The 19,791-nt window shown below is 36.7% G+C and overlaps 1 protein-coding gene across 9 annotated transcripts in view; it reads left to right on the forward strand.

Annotated features, from left to right (window-relative positions):
• The window catches only part of FER (FER tyrosine kinase), a 201,388-nt gene that overhangs the window by 8,796 nt on the left and 172,801 nt on the right, over positions 1–19,791 (forward strand). For 8 of the 9 annotated variants that reach the window (XM_040540453.1, XM_040540449.1, XM_040540452.1 and 5 more), the window contains 4 exons: positions 4,217–4,323; positions 8,446–8,703; positions 12,899–13,072; positions 16,523–16,622. In XM_040540453.1, the coding sequence (XP_040396387.1) occupies positions 8,497–8,703; positions 12,899–13,072; positions 16,523–16,622 (481 nt within the window). In that variant the 5' untranslated portion in view covers positions 4,217–4,323; positions 8,446–8,496. Of the gene's footprint in view, positions 1–4,216; positions 4,324–7,240; positions 7,377–8,445; positions 8,704–12,898; positions 13,073–16,522; positions 16,623–19,791 lie in introns of those variants that run through there. The other variant, XM_040540454.1, reaches the window with a different exon arrangement.

Below are 19,791 nucleotides of genomic sequence, written 5' to 3' on the forward strand. Positions count from 1 at the left end.
TTGGTCTCAGATGTTCAAGTTGCAAAGAAGAGGTGGATAGGATCTTTGCTTCTCTATTCCATGGTCACAGAGAAGGGGAGATAAGTTTTGGTTAATGAGAAACTTTTTCCCATGCTAAGACCAAGGGACTGCTAAGTCAGAGAAAACAGAGACTTGACAAAAATATTTTCTGCCATGTCTTTGGTGGTTGGGGAAAGAATTAGATTGTGTTTGATGAGCGTTTGATGATTGTTAGTAACTTTCTTCCATCACATCTATTATTGCTGTTTGCATGTTGGAAAATAATTCCCTCGGGCAAATGAATACTGCATGTACAAAAAAGGATGTTTTATAATTGTAACCAGAGAGGGTCCAAAATTTTCTTTCTGGGCCTTTACCTAGCTTTTTTTTTTTTTTTGGTGTTATTGAAAAACATAAATCCTTTTCTTTGATGAAGCCCACTGCTTCTTATTTCCATGTTCTTTTAATAAGATCAGAGCTGGAAGAGCTGGGAGGGCAAACCATGGTTTTCATACATCTGCAGGACAGTGTGAGTGCGATGTGTGAGGTTGGCTGTATGCAGTCGAGTGAAATCCATCTGGCTTGGTGCTTGCTGCTGTTAGATAAGAAGGGACTGTTGCTGCAGACATAGAATAATTGTTCCTCTGACATATCTGTCCTGCTTTTGCATTTTAGAGATGTCTTGAGATAGAAGTTGTATGTTCAGGAGATTTTTTTTCATTATTTTTTTAAAATATTTTTTGAATGTGTCTGTTTCTTGGTCTCAAAAGTGTCTTTAGGCATTAAACACTCTCATTTAATTATTTACTAGGTGAAGAAGTATTTAAGAGCAACTTTATTTAAAGTTTCGTTTGATGTTCCCATGTTCTTCTGGGAAACACTTCAGACATACAACGTCATGCCAGATTGTGCTATCGTGTTTTTTTTAACTTTGATCAGGCACCTCATAGTTAGTCTGTTTTGTGAGCTAAAAACTTCTCTTTACTTTCTTTGTGCAGAAGCTGCTCCGTACTCTGATCAGTATTGCCTGTATTTTCTAATGCTTTATATTCCTCATGAGATAGAGTAATTAGAAGATACAGGAACACCATGAATGTATCAGCAAAATAAGAATATATTTTCTGGTGTTTTCTAACCTTTGTGAAAAAATAAAACAGAAACATCTGATAATCTGGATGTTTCCTAACCTGATCGCTTCAAAGCAGTGGACAAATGTTTTTGAAGACGTGTGCTCAGAGATGACCCCCACCTTTTTCCCATGTGATGTTAAACAGCCTAGGGTGCTCTCTCCCAGTATGTTGTGCTGCATTTACTGACACGTGATTTCACCTGCTGTTTTAGATGCCCGTTGCTCAGTGTCTTGGGGTTCCTTTGCAGCTTTCTGTAATAAAGCATCAGCTGTGATTGCACATAATGTTGTACCAAATTTAACCGGAGATGTTGTGTGAAATGGTAGATATGCAAGTGACCGGTCTCAACAGCTGCACAAGTCCTGGCACGGATTCTGCTGATGCTTCCGACTTCCTCCTCTGTGGAGCTGTGTTTCTGAAACCTCATGCTGCAAGGGCTCCACTTCTGTAACAGCTTCTGTGAGACACCCCAGCTGAAACTTTTAAGAACCCTTTTCTTTGCTACCATGTCTAACGCCTTTGTACACCAGCTGCTCAGTTCCCTCAAAGAACACCTCAAATTGGGAAGCATGACTTTTCTCTGCACTCATTTTTTTTTTCACCCTACCCCAACCTACAGGTTCTTTAGTATGATTTTAACACCTTGCCCAGTATGGTAGTCAGACTTTGTTGTACTTTTCCTGATTGCCTTGGTAAGCTCTGAAAAAAAATAATAAAAAGGTATATTTTCTACTCTCCATTCCTTTTTGCTGTAGTAGTCAGCAGTTACTTCAAGCCTAAGTTTTTGTAGAATTAATAGTTTGGTTATTTCATACTTGATGCTTTAATGCTTCTACAGAATAGTATCTATTTCTGGTGAATTCTTACTATTTATTATTTTTAAATGCTCCTCTGTTGCTTCATTTTGAGAGAGTGCTTATATATCCCCAGTTTAAAGAGGGTCTGGTTTGGTATTGGTTTTAACTGCCTCTGCAATAATTTCAGAAAACAAGAGTTCATCTAGGTTTTCTTCTCTATCCTTATTTTATTTTAATTCCTTCTTTTGCATCTTCGTTATCTGGTGGTTTATTGCACTGAGGAAGCAAGCTGTCTGTAACTTTCAGATTCTACTCTGTTTGAGCCCAGAAATTGCAAACAGAACTTTGTTCTAAAATTTTTCAGTGCTGTCTTACAGCTAGCTCTATGGTTAGTTTACTGACCAAAGTTTCTTAAATTTCCCTGTACTAGCTGGCATTTCCCTATCAGTTAGATGAGTTTTGGAAATATAATTGTATTGCCAGTTTGAAATTCTATGAATGCCCTGCATGCTGATGAAAAAAAGCATATGAATATAAATGAATATACATGAATATAGAGTCAGTAGTAACTGGAATTATTGGGGGGAGGGGGGAAGGAGGCAGTTGGTTGTGTTTTATTTTTATATTGACAGACAAAAAATCTCCCTTCTACCATAGGTGTATTTTTTTTTTATTATTATATTTTATTATAAGAAGGTGTGCTTTTTGCCTGTGTGCAGAGAGCAGAAGATACAGCTTGTCAGTGTTTCAGTGGCTCTAGTCTGTTTTTTCATTTAGTAAGTGAAATTTTCAGAACAGGTCATTTTACCATGTTCAGCTCTTTTACAGGTTGACTGCTTAAAATTTGAATGTCTTCAGGTGTTGGTGGTAGCACGCATTTTACTTTCATGTGTCCTGTTTGAACCAGGAAAAGCAGAAAAAGAGTTTTTCTGTCCAGTGGTACTCTGACATTTCTAACTGTTTTGTGTTTGTGATGGGAGGAGTGGAGACAAATACTACTCTTTAATGTTTGGCTTTTGGTGGTAGTTCTTTTCTGGTGGAGACTTGCTTAGGTAGTTGAATTTTGGGCTTTGCAATTTCTCACTAATGTTTGTATATGTGTTATTAAAAATGTTTTGAATTCTGTATGATTCTAGTCTGGTCTGTTTTTTCTTCCTTTGTATCTGCTTGCATGGCTGCTGCCTCCTTGCAGTGACTGAATGTAAGCATCACTTACAGTCTTTCCTATTTTTGGTCATGGAGAGAGAAAGTTTCATACTTACATTAAGCAGGACTTTGTTTCTAGAATGTCACTAAGTAACCAGAAAGGAATACTAGATAATGCCTGTTTGAACATGAACTAAAACTATCCTTTGTAAGGTTTAAAAAATGTGTATGTCCATTATTAATGCTTTGTTTTAAACTTAAAAAATAATCTGCAAAATAGTTGCAGAATTTTAGCTTTACGAAGGGTGTTTGTCTTTCAGTTTCTATTGTCTTTTTTTTTTTTTTTACAGCTGTAAAACTGTTAAATCAATATCAAATGTCTTGTCTAAAGCTTTTACTTTAAACTGGCATGACATTGGTCCAGATGTTCACACAGAATAGCTCGCACTCTCAAGCTACGTGCAAAGCCTCTTTCTCTATACTTTTTATTTGAAATAGTTTTTTTAAATATAAAACCTCAAAATTCAACCTTCACCTAGATTGCAGTCCAGAGTTGCAGGCTGAAATTGGAGTGCTGTAGTCTTTATTACTCTATGACCTCTTACTATTATAGGTATTGCAGTAAGTAGAGCTATATAAGAAATTTTCTTTATCTTGGTTGGTGCCTTTCTCATGTTGCTACTTGTTTTCTTACAGACCACTGAAAATACTGCTATGCAGTTTGTCTTTCATGTAATGAATTCTGTTTTCTCATGCTTTTGTTTTCTTTATTAATGAATTTTCTTCTAGTTTTATCGAGGGAAAATTTCAGAAATAAATGTATTTATCTAGTTTTCCAAAATAAAAAGAATGTCAAAAGAAATTTCCAATAACTTTTTTTTTTTGTAAATAGAAAATCGTCAGTTACATGAGTATAGAAAAATTATACACATAATTTTGAAACATTAAATAAAGTGATAGCATACCACTACTTGCAGTCATTTGAGAATTTCTTTTTGTTTTCCTCAACTCTTTTTTTTTTTTAAATATATTTTCTGGTTAGAAAACAAAAATGTGAAGCAATTTATCTACACTTAATTTTTGCAATATATTTTAAAATACTGAAATAAAAAATACATTTTTTTTTGTGCTTTTCTTTCACAGAACTCCCAGAAAGTGAAAGTATATTCCTGAAAGTGAAAATCAGAAGAAGTAGCTGCTGAGATATAGAGAAGTATATTAAGGATCATTTGTTGGGGAAACTTTTTAAGGTAGGAGAGCTATGCTTTGCTGAAAAGTAATCCTAAAAAATAAGCTGCTTATTTTGCCTTGGGTAGAATAATATTTCAGACCAATTTTGAAATGATCAGGCTACGTTTATACTGCTCCTTTGGATGTTTATTGGTGACAATGGCTGTATGGAAGCATTAGTTCATCTCTTGACTATGTTCCATACATTTAGCATCAAATGCATACGTAGATAGTATTCTGGTTATGTGGGTAGTGTAAACAAATGGTAGGTAAAGCATATATTTTATGTTTCATGATGATGTATGTTCTGGGAGTAGATCCTACACTAGGAGAAATTCAATGTTCTAATTTTTATTTAGGGTGTGGAGGGAGGGCTAAGTGATTTATTTCCTAGTTCTGATGGAAAATAACTACTATAAGCCTCAGGTTCAGAAATGGAGGTGGACTATGAAATAAATTGATCACCTCTTATGAAGTTGCTTTATCAGTATGAAAACCTTGAATTTGAGTATTTGTTTCTCCTGAAACAAAGTCCTGAAAGTACTGAAGAATTAAGTGGCTGTCATTGAAGTTTTCCACTGTGAGTCTGACAAATTTTAACATCGTTGTTTTAGAATCTGACCACATTGCTGCGGTGGTGGAGGCTGAGACAAGTCACAAGCTGTTTTTGGTAAATGCAGTTAAATTTAGAGCTGTTCAAGGAGTGGTTGCTCATTTTGCATTTTTAAATGTACATTGAGAGCTTAGTACCTCTCAATTATTAGTTTTTTTATGAATGATGATAAAAAAAGAAAATGTCTTATCTTGGAATTGGCTCTGGCACATATTTTGACTGTTAAAACTCACCAAATATTGATTGGCAAATTTGCATATCCACTAATTTTAAAGTTATGTACATAGACCATCTCAAAATACTCAGCATTGGAGGAGGAAGTACCTTTGTTGTCACGCTCCCTGTATCTCCTACTGGTTCCGCAGTAAATTTTTCCTGAATTTACATTTTTCATTTTACTACTCAGTTTTGCCTCTAGTCGGTGTTTGCAGAATCTGGGTGAGAATCTACCTCTGTCTTAGTGCTAGCATTGTAGTGTTGTTTGGCAAAGCAAACGAAAACGGGACTGCCAATGCTTGTTCCCTAATCCAGGAACTGTGGACATGGGAAAGCACGAGGAGGAACAGGCTGGAGTAGGCAACTGGGCTTGCTCCCTGTCCTCGAACAGCACCTTTGGGTGGTGGAGGGAGGGTGCTGGTCCTGATGCTTTGTTGGGTGACCCTGTGGGTCAGCTAGCAACTTGTCTGTGTATGCAAAGGGGGAAACACCAGGCCCAGGCCCGGAAAAATGCCTGTCCGTATTGATGCCAGATCCTGCCTCTTTGAACATTGGCCTTTGGAAATGGGTTTGTGCTTTCTGAGAGCATTCAAAATACAGATTACATAGAGCACGTCTGTTAATGTGTTCGGTAATTCATACAGTTCTGACTTCAAGTAAGTGACCACGTAATCAGTACTGGTTTCAGTTACTTTCTGTGTATAATTAAAAATGTCGTTTTTTAGCTTCTTGACTATTAAGTATCTTAGATCTTGGATACTTGCTCACTTCTTTGCCTTCATAATATTGGAACGCCTGAGATTAGCTGAATTTTTTGATGGAACACTTTCTAAATTTTCAAGGAAGAGGCATGGAGGTGGAGCTGAGAATCATCAGCTCTGAAACTTTGCCCTTGCTAGTCTCACCGAATCAGAATTTTATCACGTTTTTAAAACAAACTTTTCCTGTGGTGAATGGAATAATTGAAACTGAAGATCAGAGTCCAGTATACATACAGTTTTTGTCTATTTACTCAGGCATCTACCAGAGTAGTCTGAAAAAATCAAATTATTACTTAGTGAAGGGTGAATTAGCAGGCTGAAGTGAAATGTTAGCAGATCATCTGTTCTGTTCAGTTTTGTGATCTTCTGGCTCCATAGTGAGTAAGTAGAAGCAGACTGAAATATCATATGCTGAGAATATTTTATCCTTCCCTTGCCCTCCTGCCTTTTATAGCACAAGACTTCAACTTGAGATTCAGTTCCCATCTTTTCTGAATGGGATGTAAGAAAATAGAGCTACAACTTTTCTCGTTGATAATGTGCTAGGAGATTTAGTGCATGTGCTAAAATATGCTAGGAGAGAAATGAGGTTGGTCACAACAGTGGATGTAGGTCTAAAGAGTGTTGAGAAATCACAGAGGGAAGCACAAGTCATTAGAAAGTAGATGCTGTAAGATCTTTTCTTTCACTTATCTTACTAACTTATCAGTGTTTTTGTAAAACTATTCTTAAACTTTAACTGTGCAAATGTTAATGCAACTAATAAAGCAAGTTCATCCTTTATAAATAAACCAGTATAAATAATTTATAATTGCTGTTTGCCTGAGCTCTTAGCCATCAACCAGCATTCTGACTGAAATACATGGCATCAAAGTTAAGAGCATATGGAAGCTTGTGATAGCTTTAAGGTTACTCTCATAACCTTGATGTGCCTGTATTGTATACATGCATAATAACACAATGCTGCTCATAATTTCTTCATGGGATTTTTTTTTTCATTACATAGCATTGTACCATGGCTTGTACCCTTGTACCTGTATACATTTATATATATAATGGAAGAGGCTTATTTCTGTAATTTACTGGAAGGGCAGGGAACTGCAGAAAGAGAGGAATGGTTTTGGGAGTCAGGCTACCTTCGAGATTGTTGTAGGTTCTGACTTGTAAAATTTTCTGAAACTTTTTGTTTACCGAAATCAATAACATCTTTGTTCTAGATGTTCAGTATGCTAAAATGATAGGCACTCTGAAAGGTCTGTGTTTAAGCTTTGTGAATGCCAGTATTAGTGAGTATAACGTCGACATTAGTTTCCGTGTCTCAGGTCTCTCTGTATTAGTCCCGCTTCAGCTCATGGGCTGCTAAGAAGATGACACTTTTAATATTTGTAAAACACTGATAATTTAAGTGGCAATTTAAAGCCTATGAAGAAATGGGTACTTCTGTGTTCAAAAGAGCTAACGCTTGGCTGGAGTGCAGGAATTGGTGAGTAAGTAATGCATAGGCAGTGTGAGTACTGTAGTCTAGAGCTGTAATTGTAGTTTATATAAGTTTATCTTACCGAGTTCGAAGGTGATCAGGATGGGAACAGGTTTTTGGTATATACACAGAAAACAGGGTTTGGCCCACGTTACAAAACTATATACAAGACTGTGGAAGTATATGTGGTTTCAAGTGTTGCATGATGTGGCCGTGTGTTATCATGATAGGATGTTTTAAAGCTAGCTCAAATATGTCTTTGACCTGCAGTTGTGTTACAGGGTTTTGTATGGTGGCACTTCTTACCAGATTATCAAGTGATAATATCAAATAATGATTTTATATTGTGCAATGAGACTGGACTGCTTTAGGGGAAAAATGTGTGAAATTAAGACCTCTACCCTAATATACCCTAATGTGTTTCTCACAGGAACAGTGGAAGGTCGCACGGGTACCTGGTTTGGGATATTTTCTGACTTTTGGGAGGTTGACTCTGCAACTCTAATGACTGTTAATGCAGTGTTTAGGACCAAACTAGCAGTAATTTTCTAGTTATCCATTCACTCTAGGTGCAGTACCTGAGAACTGATGGTTTATTTGGACGTTTTTATGTCCTTAGGACAGTATCCACTAGAATCAAGTATTTTGGGTCACCAGGAATGAAGCAGTGTAATGGCAGTTCTTGTCTGGAGATAGTGTCATGTATATTTATTTCATTAAATATGTGTGTTGTTCTTTAGTGTCTCTTAGGTGCTTTTACGTGTTCCCTCATAACTTCACTTTTCAGTTAGGGGTGTGCTATTACACTACTGTTTTACAGATGGGAAACTGGAGGTCACAAACTGAAATTACGCTGCCAGTTCAAAACAACAGAGAGGACATCGGATCTCTTTCAGTTTAGCTTGGTGTTTGAAATGGTTCTCTGACCTTTCTACCTCTGTTTTAAAGTGGTGTAGGTAGTCCTGTGGTTAATCTTAAGGCTGTTATTTCAGCGTTTAGATGTTAATAGTTGCTCTTTGTAACGTTTACAAGTTTTTCTTCTGTTTGGATCTCATGAACCTTGTTTTACTTACAGATGTGGTGAAGAGCCTATATTTTCACCCGTGCGGTATATAGTGCCTTAAAAATGGGGTTTGGAAGTGACCTGAAGTATTCTCATGATGCTTTATTAAAACTGCAAGACTGGGAACTACGACTGCTGGAAACGGTGAAGAAATTTATGGTCATGCGTGTAAAAAGTGATAAAGAGTATGCCTCCACTTTACAGAATCTTTGTAATCAAGTAGATAAAGAAAGCACTTGCCAATTGGATTATATCAGCAACGTGTCCAAGGTAAGATTTAAGTATTTTGAATTTGTAATATCCTTACATTAAGGAAATAAGAGTTGAATAAGATGAGAAGTTGGATTTTGGTTTGTTGATTTTAGTTTGTGTTGGATTCCTGTTGATTCAGCTTCTTGAGAGTTAATGTTGCCCAAGGGTTTAAAATGAGCTTAGTGTAATGAACTCCAGTCTTGCTTTGAGATTAATAACTAAACTGGAATCTTGGATTCTGAAATTTGGTATTTTAGGGCTTTGGGTTGAGCCTGCTAATTTGTTTAGTGTTTTGAAAATAGAGTATGTTGTAGTAAGCCTTTCTTTTAAGACAGTTCAATAGGAACTATTGTTTATGCTGTATAGAATTTGTGACAGAAATAGAAAAATACCAGGAAACCAAGGCAAAGCTTAGCATTCCGCCTGTTATTCACACCACAGTATGTGGTGTAAAAACAAAACATTAATTCAGGATGTTCCTCATAATTGTGATGTTATTTTGCATCCAATTTAAAATTACTGTGTTGACTTTTTATAAAGGTAAGGCTGTCCTTCCCGCAGATCATTAATGGTCAGGTTTAGAGCAAGTACAGGGAGGATACTGATGAAGCAAACTTCTCTGTTTCACCTGCTAGTAAGCTTCACTTCTGACTTGGATTCCTCCCTGAGGAGAGAAAACAATTCTGTTTTAATGCCTTATTCAATTTCTGTCCCTTCTGCTGCAGCAGTGGTTACACAGCCCCTTCAGTCTGGCATGAATCCTGATCTTCTACTCTGCAGAAAAACACAATTTTTGGGTCAAGTGAAATTTTAGACAAAGCAGTTTTTTATGCAGTGGGTTATGGAATTGCTACTTGAATACAAGCTATGGCATTGCAGCAGGAACATCAGTGCTCCTTGTGCAGCAATCTAGATTTATACTGGAGTACAGTGGCTATGTGTGTGATTTGAAAGCTGCACTGAAACAGCTAGCCTACTTCAGCTGCCCCCAAAATAGCACTGCACAGTGTGTATCTGTAATAAATTCTGTTGTTGTCCCCCGCCTCGCACAATAATTCTTGCAATGTAAATTGCCGCACTGCATTTGTTTTTCATCTGCATGTTTTGGTGGTGTACTTGAAATGCTACTCACCTAGCTATGTTTCTTATACACAGTTGTGATGATTTTGGTAAATTAATGTTAAAGCATTTTTGTTAGACTAATCATGGCAGAAGTCAGGTATTTTCTTCAGGCTTTCTGGTGTCATATCCCAGAGTTGTTTTTTACAGAATTAATGGTATGGTTAGTAGTTCTTGCAATTGCTGCCCTGCTGGGATTGTTTTTATGTGCTTGGTAAGCTGTCCTGCAACTCTTCTGGGCAGTGAAACAGTGGATTAGGGCTAAAACAGTAAAGGAGCACTGGCACCAGAGTCCTGAGCATTGTAACCCTTACATTACACTTCAGGTGGCCAGCTCAGTCTAGCCACTTCAGTGATTTTTTAATTTTTTTTTTCCTGTGAGCAAATTGATTTTTAGAAGCTGAAGATGTGTCAAGACATTTTCTTTGTGGGTTGAACAGAGGCATCTGTGTCACGTTCTGAAGTCGTTTTGGATGTTGGCACTTGAGTTATTTTTTCAGGATTATTTTTTGTTCCTTATATTTATTTTTTCTTTTAAGGAGGTGTCGTTTTTCTCTTAAGCCCCATCCCTGGTCTCTGCATGTTTGCATAAGAGCGAAAGTATTCATATACTACTGACAGGTCTTTTGTATGGGCTTGCCATGAAATTGCACTGTCAGCTTGGATTTCAAGGTTATGTGATGATACATTGTCACTGGTTTTGGCAGTTAAAATACCTGAATTATTGTTTGGTTATTTTACTCCCACTGTTCTAATATACTTTGCTATTTCATGATACTTTTTTCTCTTTCTGACATTTTACAGAATCAAAATCTGACCCAGTTATTATGGGATATAAATTACTATTTTATGTCTCCTAAGATTTAAAAGTCTGTTACTATGTTTTCAATTCTGGGTATTCAAACGTGGTTTTGGAAATAAATTCTGAGCTCTCTAATCTTTTCTGCACCCCCCCCCCCCCCTCTTTTTTTTTTGAAGTGTGCAGTGAGAGTGAGCACTTTGAGAGAGCTGTTTGCGTAAATCTGTCCTGCGTTTTTTCCATGCAGAGGCAGTAAACTTCCTGGAAGGCGTAGTGGCGGGAACCTCTAATGCCAGAAAAGCAGTATTTTTAAGTGCTTCCCATAAGCTTTTCTGTGTGCGTATATGTCTAAAAAATACTGTTAAACCGAACAATATTATATTTTATTGCTTTTGATGGATTTATGTTTTTTTTATGTGAAAGGAAATGCTTTGCCTTTTCTGCTGTCCCCACCCAGCTGTTTTTTTTGTCCCATATAAATCTCAATTTTTGAAGCCTTTCCCCAATTATAACTTTTCACCTTAACTTATGCCATTTTAAAATGTTAAAAGATAATCATACAATACACAGAAATCCTGTTTAACCAATGTTTTCTCAGTGTGGAAAGAGGGATGTAAGGAATGGGAAAATGTGAGAATTATTTTTTATTTTTATTTTTTTTTTTTAATTTTTAAATAGACAGGTTTTCACTGGGTTTCAGTCTTACTTGGGCTTGTTTGGTGAATTATAAGTTAAGTATTTCTTTAGAGTATCTGTCCTGTTGAAAAACTGCTTTTGCTGTGTTTCTCAGGGCTGATTGAAACGATATTTACCTCACCAGTAATAAATCACTCTTAAAGAAAATGCGTGACTCTTGCTACTGTTTGACTTCTGAGAGTGCTGTTATGAACTCTTCCATATCCACTGCTCTGATACAGATGTTTAATGTTGTATTTATTGTACAAAGCTTTGCAACATGGCTTCTGTTGTCGTTTGGAAAGTGCTCTGTAATGGAGAGATTAAGCGCTTTTCAGATATAACCAGGAAGCTTCGGTCTGTGAGCTTTTACAACACCACACTTGAAGCAGTTTGCGATAGCTCTGTGCCATTCGCTGCAATGTTTGTCAGCTAAAGGAAATGTTAAAGATGGTTTAATGTATACAGGAATTAGCTTTCATTCTCTTCTCTAAAATCCAATATGAGTTGCAGCATTGTCATGTAGAGATGGGAACATTTATTTATATAGAAAGATTTATATATGTATATATGAACATATATGTTTAACATGTAAGGAAATCCCAGAACTACCAAACAAGTTAATTTTGTAAATTGTGAAGATTTAAGGTGGATTATGTTTAGTAAGAGTAAGATAAATGCCGGTGAAACTAGCATACTAGCTGCCTTCACGAACTGATAATTGTTTTGGAAATAGCCATTCCGAAATTGTAACTGCAACACAGCAGTCTGTTAGTGAATTATGTCTAATGAATCCAATACTGTTCCTATCTACCAAGTGTGACAGGGTCCTTTAGGGTAACATATACGTGCATATGAACTCTAATTTTTTCAGTTGATCTCTGCTGTGCATTGGAAGTCTTGGTGTTCCTCGTATAGTTCTTAATCAAAATTCAAAGCCAGCGTGTATTAGGCTGTCCTGAAAACTGACTGACAGAATGGCCAAGGAAGTTATTAAAGTGAGGGTACAGCAGGCTGTTCAGTTGCTGTGACAGATGAGTAGCTGCCTGTGTCTCTTAACCTGTTAGCTCCGTGAGTTTTGCCACTAGTGGCCTGGACTCTGATGCTATCAGCTACGTGAAGCAGCTGACGAATGGTGTCCTCTTAAACAGTAACAACTCAAATGCATATTACCGTCAGATATTTAGACAAGGGCAAAGAAGTCAGATTGAACAGAGTAACTGGGACTAGGAAATGGGAGGACAAATAACACCAGCGCGTGCTTGTTAGAGGTGTTGAGAAGGTAATCCGGAGAAGGCTTTCATGGGTGTTCAGAGTTGCTAGGACGGTGCTGAAGAGCCACCATGCAGATCTGAATTTTTGTCTGTGATGCTTATTTTAGGACTTCATGAGCAAGTTCAAGGCATGGCTTTGGTATAGCAGCAAGAGTTTTATTTTGAAAGATCTCAAGTGAATTTGGGAAGTTTAATTATTTTTTTACTGAATTGTTTTAAATAATGATGCATCTTTTCCCACAGTTTGCATTCATTGTTTGGAATTGTTTGGTTATTTATAAGCCAGAATATGTGACTGCTTTTCTGTTCTGACTTTTTTTTCTCCTTTTTTTTTTTTTTTTTACAGTCTTGGTTGCTTGTCGTACAACAAACAGAACAGCTGAGCAAAATAATGAAGACACATGCAGAGGATCTTAATTCTGGGCCTTTGCATAGGCTTACAATGATGATCAAAGATAAGCAGCAAGTGAAGAAGAGTTACCTAGGTGTTCATCAACAAATTGAAGCAGAGATGTACAAGGTATTTTATTCAACTGTTCTTTATAGCCTAATTGTAGTTTCTTAATTTGTTTAAAAAAATAATATCTTGAGGATGGATATTTTTAGTTCCGTTTTTTTTTTTCTGTTGTAAAAGTGTTGATTTGTATTATGTAGGCTGTCTAGTTTAAATTTTAGTTATCTCCTTCACGTTTTCATTCCCTTGCTAGCTGACAAGGCAGAGATGGAAAACTTTATTCTGCATGAATTTATTTAGACAGATAACATTGGAAATGCTCCTGTTCCAGTAGAGGATGATTCTGTGTGACACTTCCCTGTGCCGTCTCTTTTGTTCTCATTTCACTATAGAAATCCCTGGGACCAGGACACTGAAAAGTGTTTTTTTTTGTTGTTTTTTTGAGTGGTCCTTACAATCCCCATTCTTTTGGGTGGGGATGGGATTCTAGTCCTTATTCTAAAATATAAATCACATGTAAACCAAATATTAAGGCTGCAGATGGAGCTCTTCGGGACCTTTTTTATTACAAGTCCTTTGTCTTCCTGATATTGAAAGCATTGTGTCTAGTCAATAAAGCTGACAGAAGTCACAGTTTAATTCAGGTGCTCTGGGGGAAGGTTAGCTGCAAATGTCAAAGAACAAACTGATAGTTTGAAAGGTCTACTGAGAGAAAGGAAAGCACTGCTTCTTCTTTCAGCAGAGACTCAGAGATTTGGAGTGAAATAATTAAAATATATGAGTAATATATTACAAATATGGTGGACTGGTGAGTAAAAGATTGGTGGGCTGGTTATAAGAAGAACCTTAAACTACTACTAAACATATATCATGTTAAATGTGTTGGCTTTGTTAGGACTGCTTCAATAATCTGCTGGGATCTTGGCATCTTCCCCAGGTGTTGGCTGTGAGAAGTACATCCTATTTGCATGGTTGGTTTATCTGATTTATTGGCTGGCTTATCTGATAGAATTTTCCAGGCCGAATAATCACGTCCACTTATGGATTGGTGCATCTGAAAATAGTTGGGATTGAAGATGGAGAGAAAGTGGTGGTATATGTTAGAAATAACAGATGCTAAATTTATATTTATTGGTGTCCGTGCCCATGGCAGGGGGGTTGGAACTAGATGGTCTTTAAGGTCCCTTCCAACCCAAGCCATTCTATGATTCTACAGAGAATGGAGAAATGGAGAAAGAAAGAAAATATAAAAAGAAATAAAGTGTAGCAGAAGCAAGACTGGTGGGTGTTCAGGTAGGGTTTTAATGGAGACTTTATAAAACATACTTATTGTGCTATTAAGGTAACTTAACGCAGTTAACAAAATGCAGTTTTTAAAATAAGACTTTTTTCAAGTTGTTAAGACATTAAGCAATCCCCAAATATTTAATTACAAACCATATTGTTTTTAATCATGGGCTGCATGGCGATGCAAGATGAATAAACTTGCACTGGTTTTGTAATTCTCTTCTTCCCCCACCCCTCTCCGGCTCCTGCCTTCCTGGTTTTCCCAAGAAGCATTTGAATAACATTTTGGTTAGATTTGATGTGTTCTTTCATTGTTAGCTGACATTGTTTATTCAAAGGTTCTGTGTCACTGGAACACTTACAGAATGGTTCCCAGAAATCCAAAACACTTTTTGTGTTCTGTGGTGTTACGTCTGTTTTCGTTATATGTGGTGACAAAATACTTATTATTTTCCAGGGCATTATCCAAAACTTGTAAAGATTGGTGCCTTTGCAGTTCATAATCTTTAGGATATTTGGCAAAAAAAAGTTTTCCTTCAGGTGAAATACTTACGTATCATACGTTCTAGAGACCTGCACAATGAGGAATCTTTTTTGATAAAATTCTTGAGGGCAATGGGACACATGCTTTTTACACAATACAATAAAATCTGTATCTTCAGGTTTATTTCAGTTCCCATTAAGATCCTGGATGTTTTTCCTTTCTTTGTGAATTTTGAGGGGAAAAAAACGTAGAATACTGTGCTACTTAGCTGGGCAATTCCTTGATATATATACATTGAGATAAGGATAATCCTTCACCACTTTAGCTCGAGAGTTAATTGAAGATGGAGGCACTTTGTTTTTCTCTCGTGGAAGAACACAGTTTAAGAATCAGCAAAATTCATTTCACAGTTATTACAAAGGTTTCTTAGTATTAGTAGCCTAATTTAATTTTACTTTATTTGTAAGAGAAGCACATTCATTACCTTGTGTATGTTAATTGTGTTCACTACTTGCTAATCTTGTCTTCTTATCCATTGCTTAACAGAATTTTATAATACGTTTGCCATAAAGTTTCTTTTTCATATACCATTTCTATTAATTTAAAATAACAGCAGTTGTGAATGATTTACAGCATAAATATGTATAAATATGAGATGAAATTTTGTGTACATTAGTCCCAAATTTTCTTGCCTTTAAATTAAACCTTTACACAGATAGTCCAGAAATAGAAACCATATATAGCATCTTGTTTGCTCTTAAAGGAATTCCATTAAGTCTCCAGATTTTGTTCTTGTGGGTGAGGATAGTAGTGGTGAGAATACGAGTGTCTGGGCCTGATGTAATGAAGAAAGGGAGAATTGTGAACACCAGTTTTCTTCATGCTAGTTGCATGGAGAGCAGTCTTCCTGCACAACAGATTTCCTTGTCAACACAGTGAGGGTGCTTCCATTAGATTAAGTTCCTCTTCCATGGTGAGTGTATATTGCTTTGTCGCAGCTTTTAAGTTTCTTTACCATTTATGCCATTTTTTTGGTATTATAGTGGCTGGTTTGTTATGAGCTTTTGTTATCAAACTGATGATCTGTAAGTATTTCTGTATAGTGCACTAATTTTCACACAGTGAATGAAAATTGGGGTTAGAAGAGTCAACTTCATTGTAGTTTTCTGAACAAATGTTGTGATCAGTGGAACTGCTTCTAATGGAAAGAAACTCCCTCTGGTGCTTTGTTAGATAGCACTTTTTCTTTTCATGAATTTAAGTCTTATGACAGGTAGATTTATTCATGCACAGTTGCTATTTCTAAACTGTTTGCATAAAATGCTATATCCAGAAGTTCTTTTGTCTTGGTAGTTGAGACACTAAAAGAATTCCTTGTTTTGCAGAGAACTTTTTCATCCAGTATGTTTAATGAGCATCTTTTTTGTGTTTTTCACCCTTTTGATTGAAATAGAATAGTGTTTATAATAAGCTGGATTTCCTTTTAGTTATTACACTGTACTGCTCTGATCCACGTGGGGGACTCTGTTTCAGGCATCTTGTTTCATTCCATACATTTATTGATTTTTTTTTAAATTTTGTTACACTGTGGAATAGCCTGTTCAGACTATCTGAAGACAATGAAAAGTGTTAACATACTTATTTTGGGAAGTAAATCCAGTCATATCATTAGTGAAAGAGAATTAACATTTTTTATGTTGAGGATAAGTATTCTTATTGCTCTTTATATTTCTGTTTTCTTGAAGGTCACAAAGACAGAACTAGAGAAACTAAAATCTAGCTATAGACAACTAATAAAAGAAGTAAATTCTGCCAAAGAAAAGTATAAAGAAGCTGTGGCTAAAGGTATGTGTCTGACTTGGGTTAATTTAACCTATTTATTACTACTATTTATTACTTCCTATTATTTATTGCAAGATAATGCTTTTATTTTGAGCAACTTAATTATAATGTGAAAGCTCATTCAGTAAGTAAGAAAAGCTAATTGTCATCAGGTGTACTTGGAGGTACTCTAAAAATTACGAAAATAGTGATAGTCCTAAAAAAATGGTAGCTCTGTCTTCAAGGTCTTCTGTCATTCCTTTAGTGGATGCATTTGGAATGTAAAATTGCTCATACCAACTGTTAATAGTGATAAACAGCTTGCAACTCCTTCTCATGTACATTGCAGCTGCAGCCTGCTTGCATCCTTTAACCTACTGTGGTTGCTGCAGTGGCATCAATATCAATTCTTGACACTTAGTAGAATGGATCTGAAAGGAAAAGGGAAAAATAATTCATCTGCACACTGAGATGCTTTAAAGTTTTTTGGGGGAATGATGTGTCCAAACTGTGCAAATTTCGACTGCCATTGAATTATGCTTATGATTAGATCAATGAGAGATTTTGTTATATAATGTATTGGAACATGTTAATAATTGGTCTTACCTGCTTTTCTAAGTTTTTTTTAAAAGAAAATTAATTGCATGGCGGTGCATAAATATAATTCCAAGGTCCATCTTTACCACTTTGTACGACTGTGTAAAATTACGTTTACTTGCCCTATCAGTGCTGAAAGGTTGTTTCTTTCTAAATTTGTCTAAAATTTGGAGTGATGGTTGATAAGTGAATATAAAAACAAAACAGCGTGGGATAAGCGAAGTTGTACTTAGCACTTTTTAGCTTCAGCGTATCTTTTTTATTTATGCATGTATTCATTTGAGGATGTAAATACTCATTGTTCTTTTGTAGTTCCCCAGTTGCCTTCTCCATGTTACTTTAATGTGGAGATTTATCTCCAAGTAACTATGTAACTTAGGAGTATATAGTATGTAACATGGAAAATATAATAGGGTGTTAGGATCATAGTATGTTCTTTTTATCCCATCTTCCTGTTATAGCTCTGATGATTCTGCATTCCTGATGCATGAAACTTTCCCATTAAAATCAAAAAGAGTGCCTTGGCTGTTCAGCAACTGTAATGTTTTGATGTGGTTATGATTAACTGAATTAATATTTCTTTAGATAGACAACAAACAAAAGCTATTTTTAAGACACTTATTACTCCAGTGGTTTTCCTTAGCTTTCTCTTTTCTGCTTCTCTTTAGTATTTGTCTTTCATTAGTACAGTTCATAGTTAATTTAACTTTCAGTACTGTCTTACTGTAGATCTACTTTAACAAACCCTGACCTTCAGAGAAATGGTGCAGGTTTTTCTTCCAAGAATTGCAGAAGTGTTTTGCCCCTGCTGCACCACAGGCCATGTTCTTGTTTACACATACCTGTGTGATTGTGGCAGCGTAGAGGAGCTACTGTGGTTGTATATCAGCTGCAGGTCAAATGAGCTGTGACAGTGTTGTTAATGGTATTTTCATGGGTTTCTGCACCCTCAAGTTGTCAAACTGGCTTGCAAGATGAACAAGTTAGGGAAGTCTTAAAAGTATAATGCTTCATTGCTCCAGGCCTTAGTTGAGTACCTAGCGCTTATTCAAAGTATGTGCTATTAGGAGATATGCCTCTTGTTAACATAAAAACTGGTTTGGTTTTTCAGGCTTTCAAGAATTACTGAAAACAAGGGAAGTAATATTGCATGCCAGAAGAGTGGGAGGGCCTACTTATGTATTAGAAATAAGCTGAAAAATATTTTGTTAAAGAAAACAATGAAAATCTTTGTGCTTCAGCTCTTAGAAGAAAGATGTTAAAAGAGCCGGTCCAGTTCCATTTCTGTAAAATGTGACTCTTTGCAGACTCCATTCCTCTGGCAAGCTGAATCGCTATTACGGTCTGGCCCCTCCTGGCTGGAGCAGGAGGGGACAGCTACTCCACAAGAAATAGGACTTTGTCTTTGCTCCTGGGCTTGTGCATGCTAGATTATTTTTAAGTTTGTTTAGCACCTGTGCATGGAAGTGGTCAACACAAAAACCAAAGCAAGTTACACAATGGGATGATGTAGAAACTTCTCTATTTTGCAGATATAACAATTTTGAAATTTGGTGACTTTTTGTAACAGAGAAGTTGTCTTCTACTGAGAGAGTAAATTTAATACAGCTGCTAATGAAAGAGGTACAAGTGTGTCTCTGGTTTGGGAAAACAGATGTTTACATGTTTTCTGTTTGAGCTATTAAAAGTGAAATTAATTTTTGAGCTAAACACCTACAACAGAGGATTTAACTGGCAGAGTTAGAGACTATTGAAAGTGATCTTAATCAGTAGCGGTTGTTTTTATAATAATTTTTCTGCAGCTACAATGTAGTAAACTTTAGCTACTGCGTGTCCTAGTTTCCAGCAGCTAACAGGACAGTCACATAGAACCAACATGTTGATGCCTTAATGCATAGTTATAGCAGTGTTCTCTTCCACCTGAAAACAGCTAAGAGAACCTGTGGTAAGAGTAATAAGAGTAAGGGTTAAGCGCTGAATAATGATACCAGTTAATTACTGGTCCTGTTTGTGTTAGGGCAATGGGAGGGCAGCTGGTGGAGAGTTTGGGTAGGGAAGCTGTTCTGTAGTGAGGAAGATGAAACTGCTTTTTCTGAAATGTACAGGAGCTTCATTATGGAAGGGTTTTTGCTCTTCTGATCTAGAGAAATGCAAAGGTGGCAGAGATGGTGGCTCAGGAGTTTTTCTGGGAAACCTGTCTGTAGCAGTGCTTCTGCTTGGTCCCTGCTGGGGAAGCGGTGACACAGCTGAGTTGCAGAGGGCACTCCATGAAGTCCTGGCTGCTGCTTGGTGCTTAGACTGGACTGCATTGCCCTGTCCTGGCCACCAGTGTCTGCATGTTTTGTCAATCAGAAACGATCAATTCATCCTGTGTGTTCCAGGCCTTATCCCTTTTAACCATGATGTGCTGCTCCTTTGTGGACCAGTGATCGGTGCATCACTAAGAGTAGGAAATCGGGGAAGTGGGGCAGGAAACCTGTGTGGATGAGCAAGGAGCTCATCAATAAGATCAAAAGGAAGAGGAAGGTCTGTGAAATGTGGAAAAAGGGCTTGTCCTCTTGGGAAGAGTATAGAAGTGTTGTCAGGGCCTTCAGGG

Source organism: Cygnus olor, chromosome Z (genome assembly GCF_009769625.2).
Source record: "Cygnus olor isolate bCygOlo1 chromosome Z, bCygOlo1.pri.v2, whole genome shotgun sequence".
Classification (NCBI taxonomy): Eukaryota; Metazoa; Chordata; class Aves; order Anseriformes; family Anatidae; genus Cygnus; species Cygnus olor.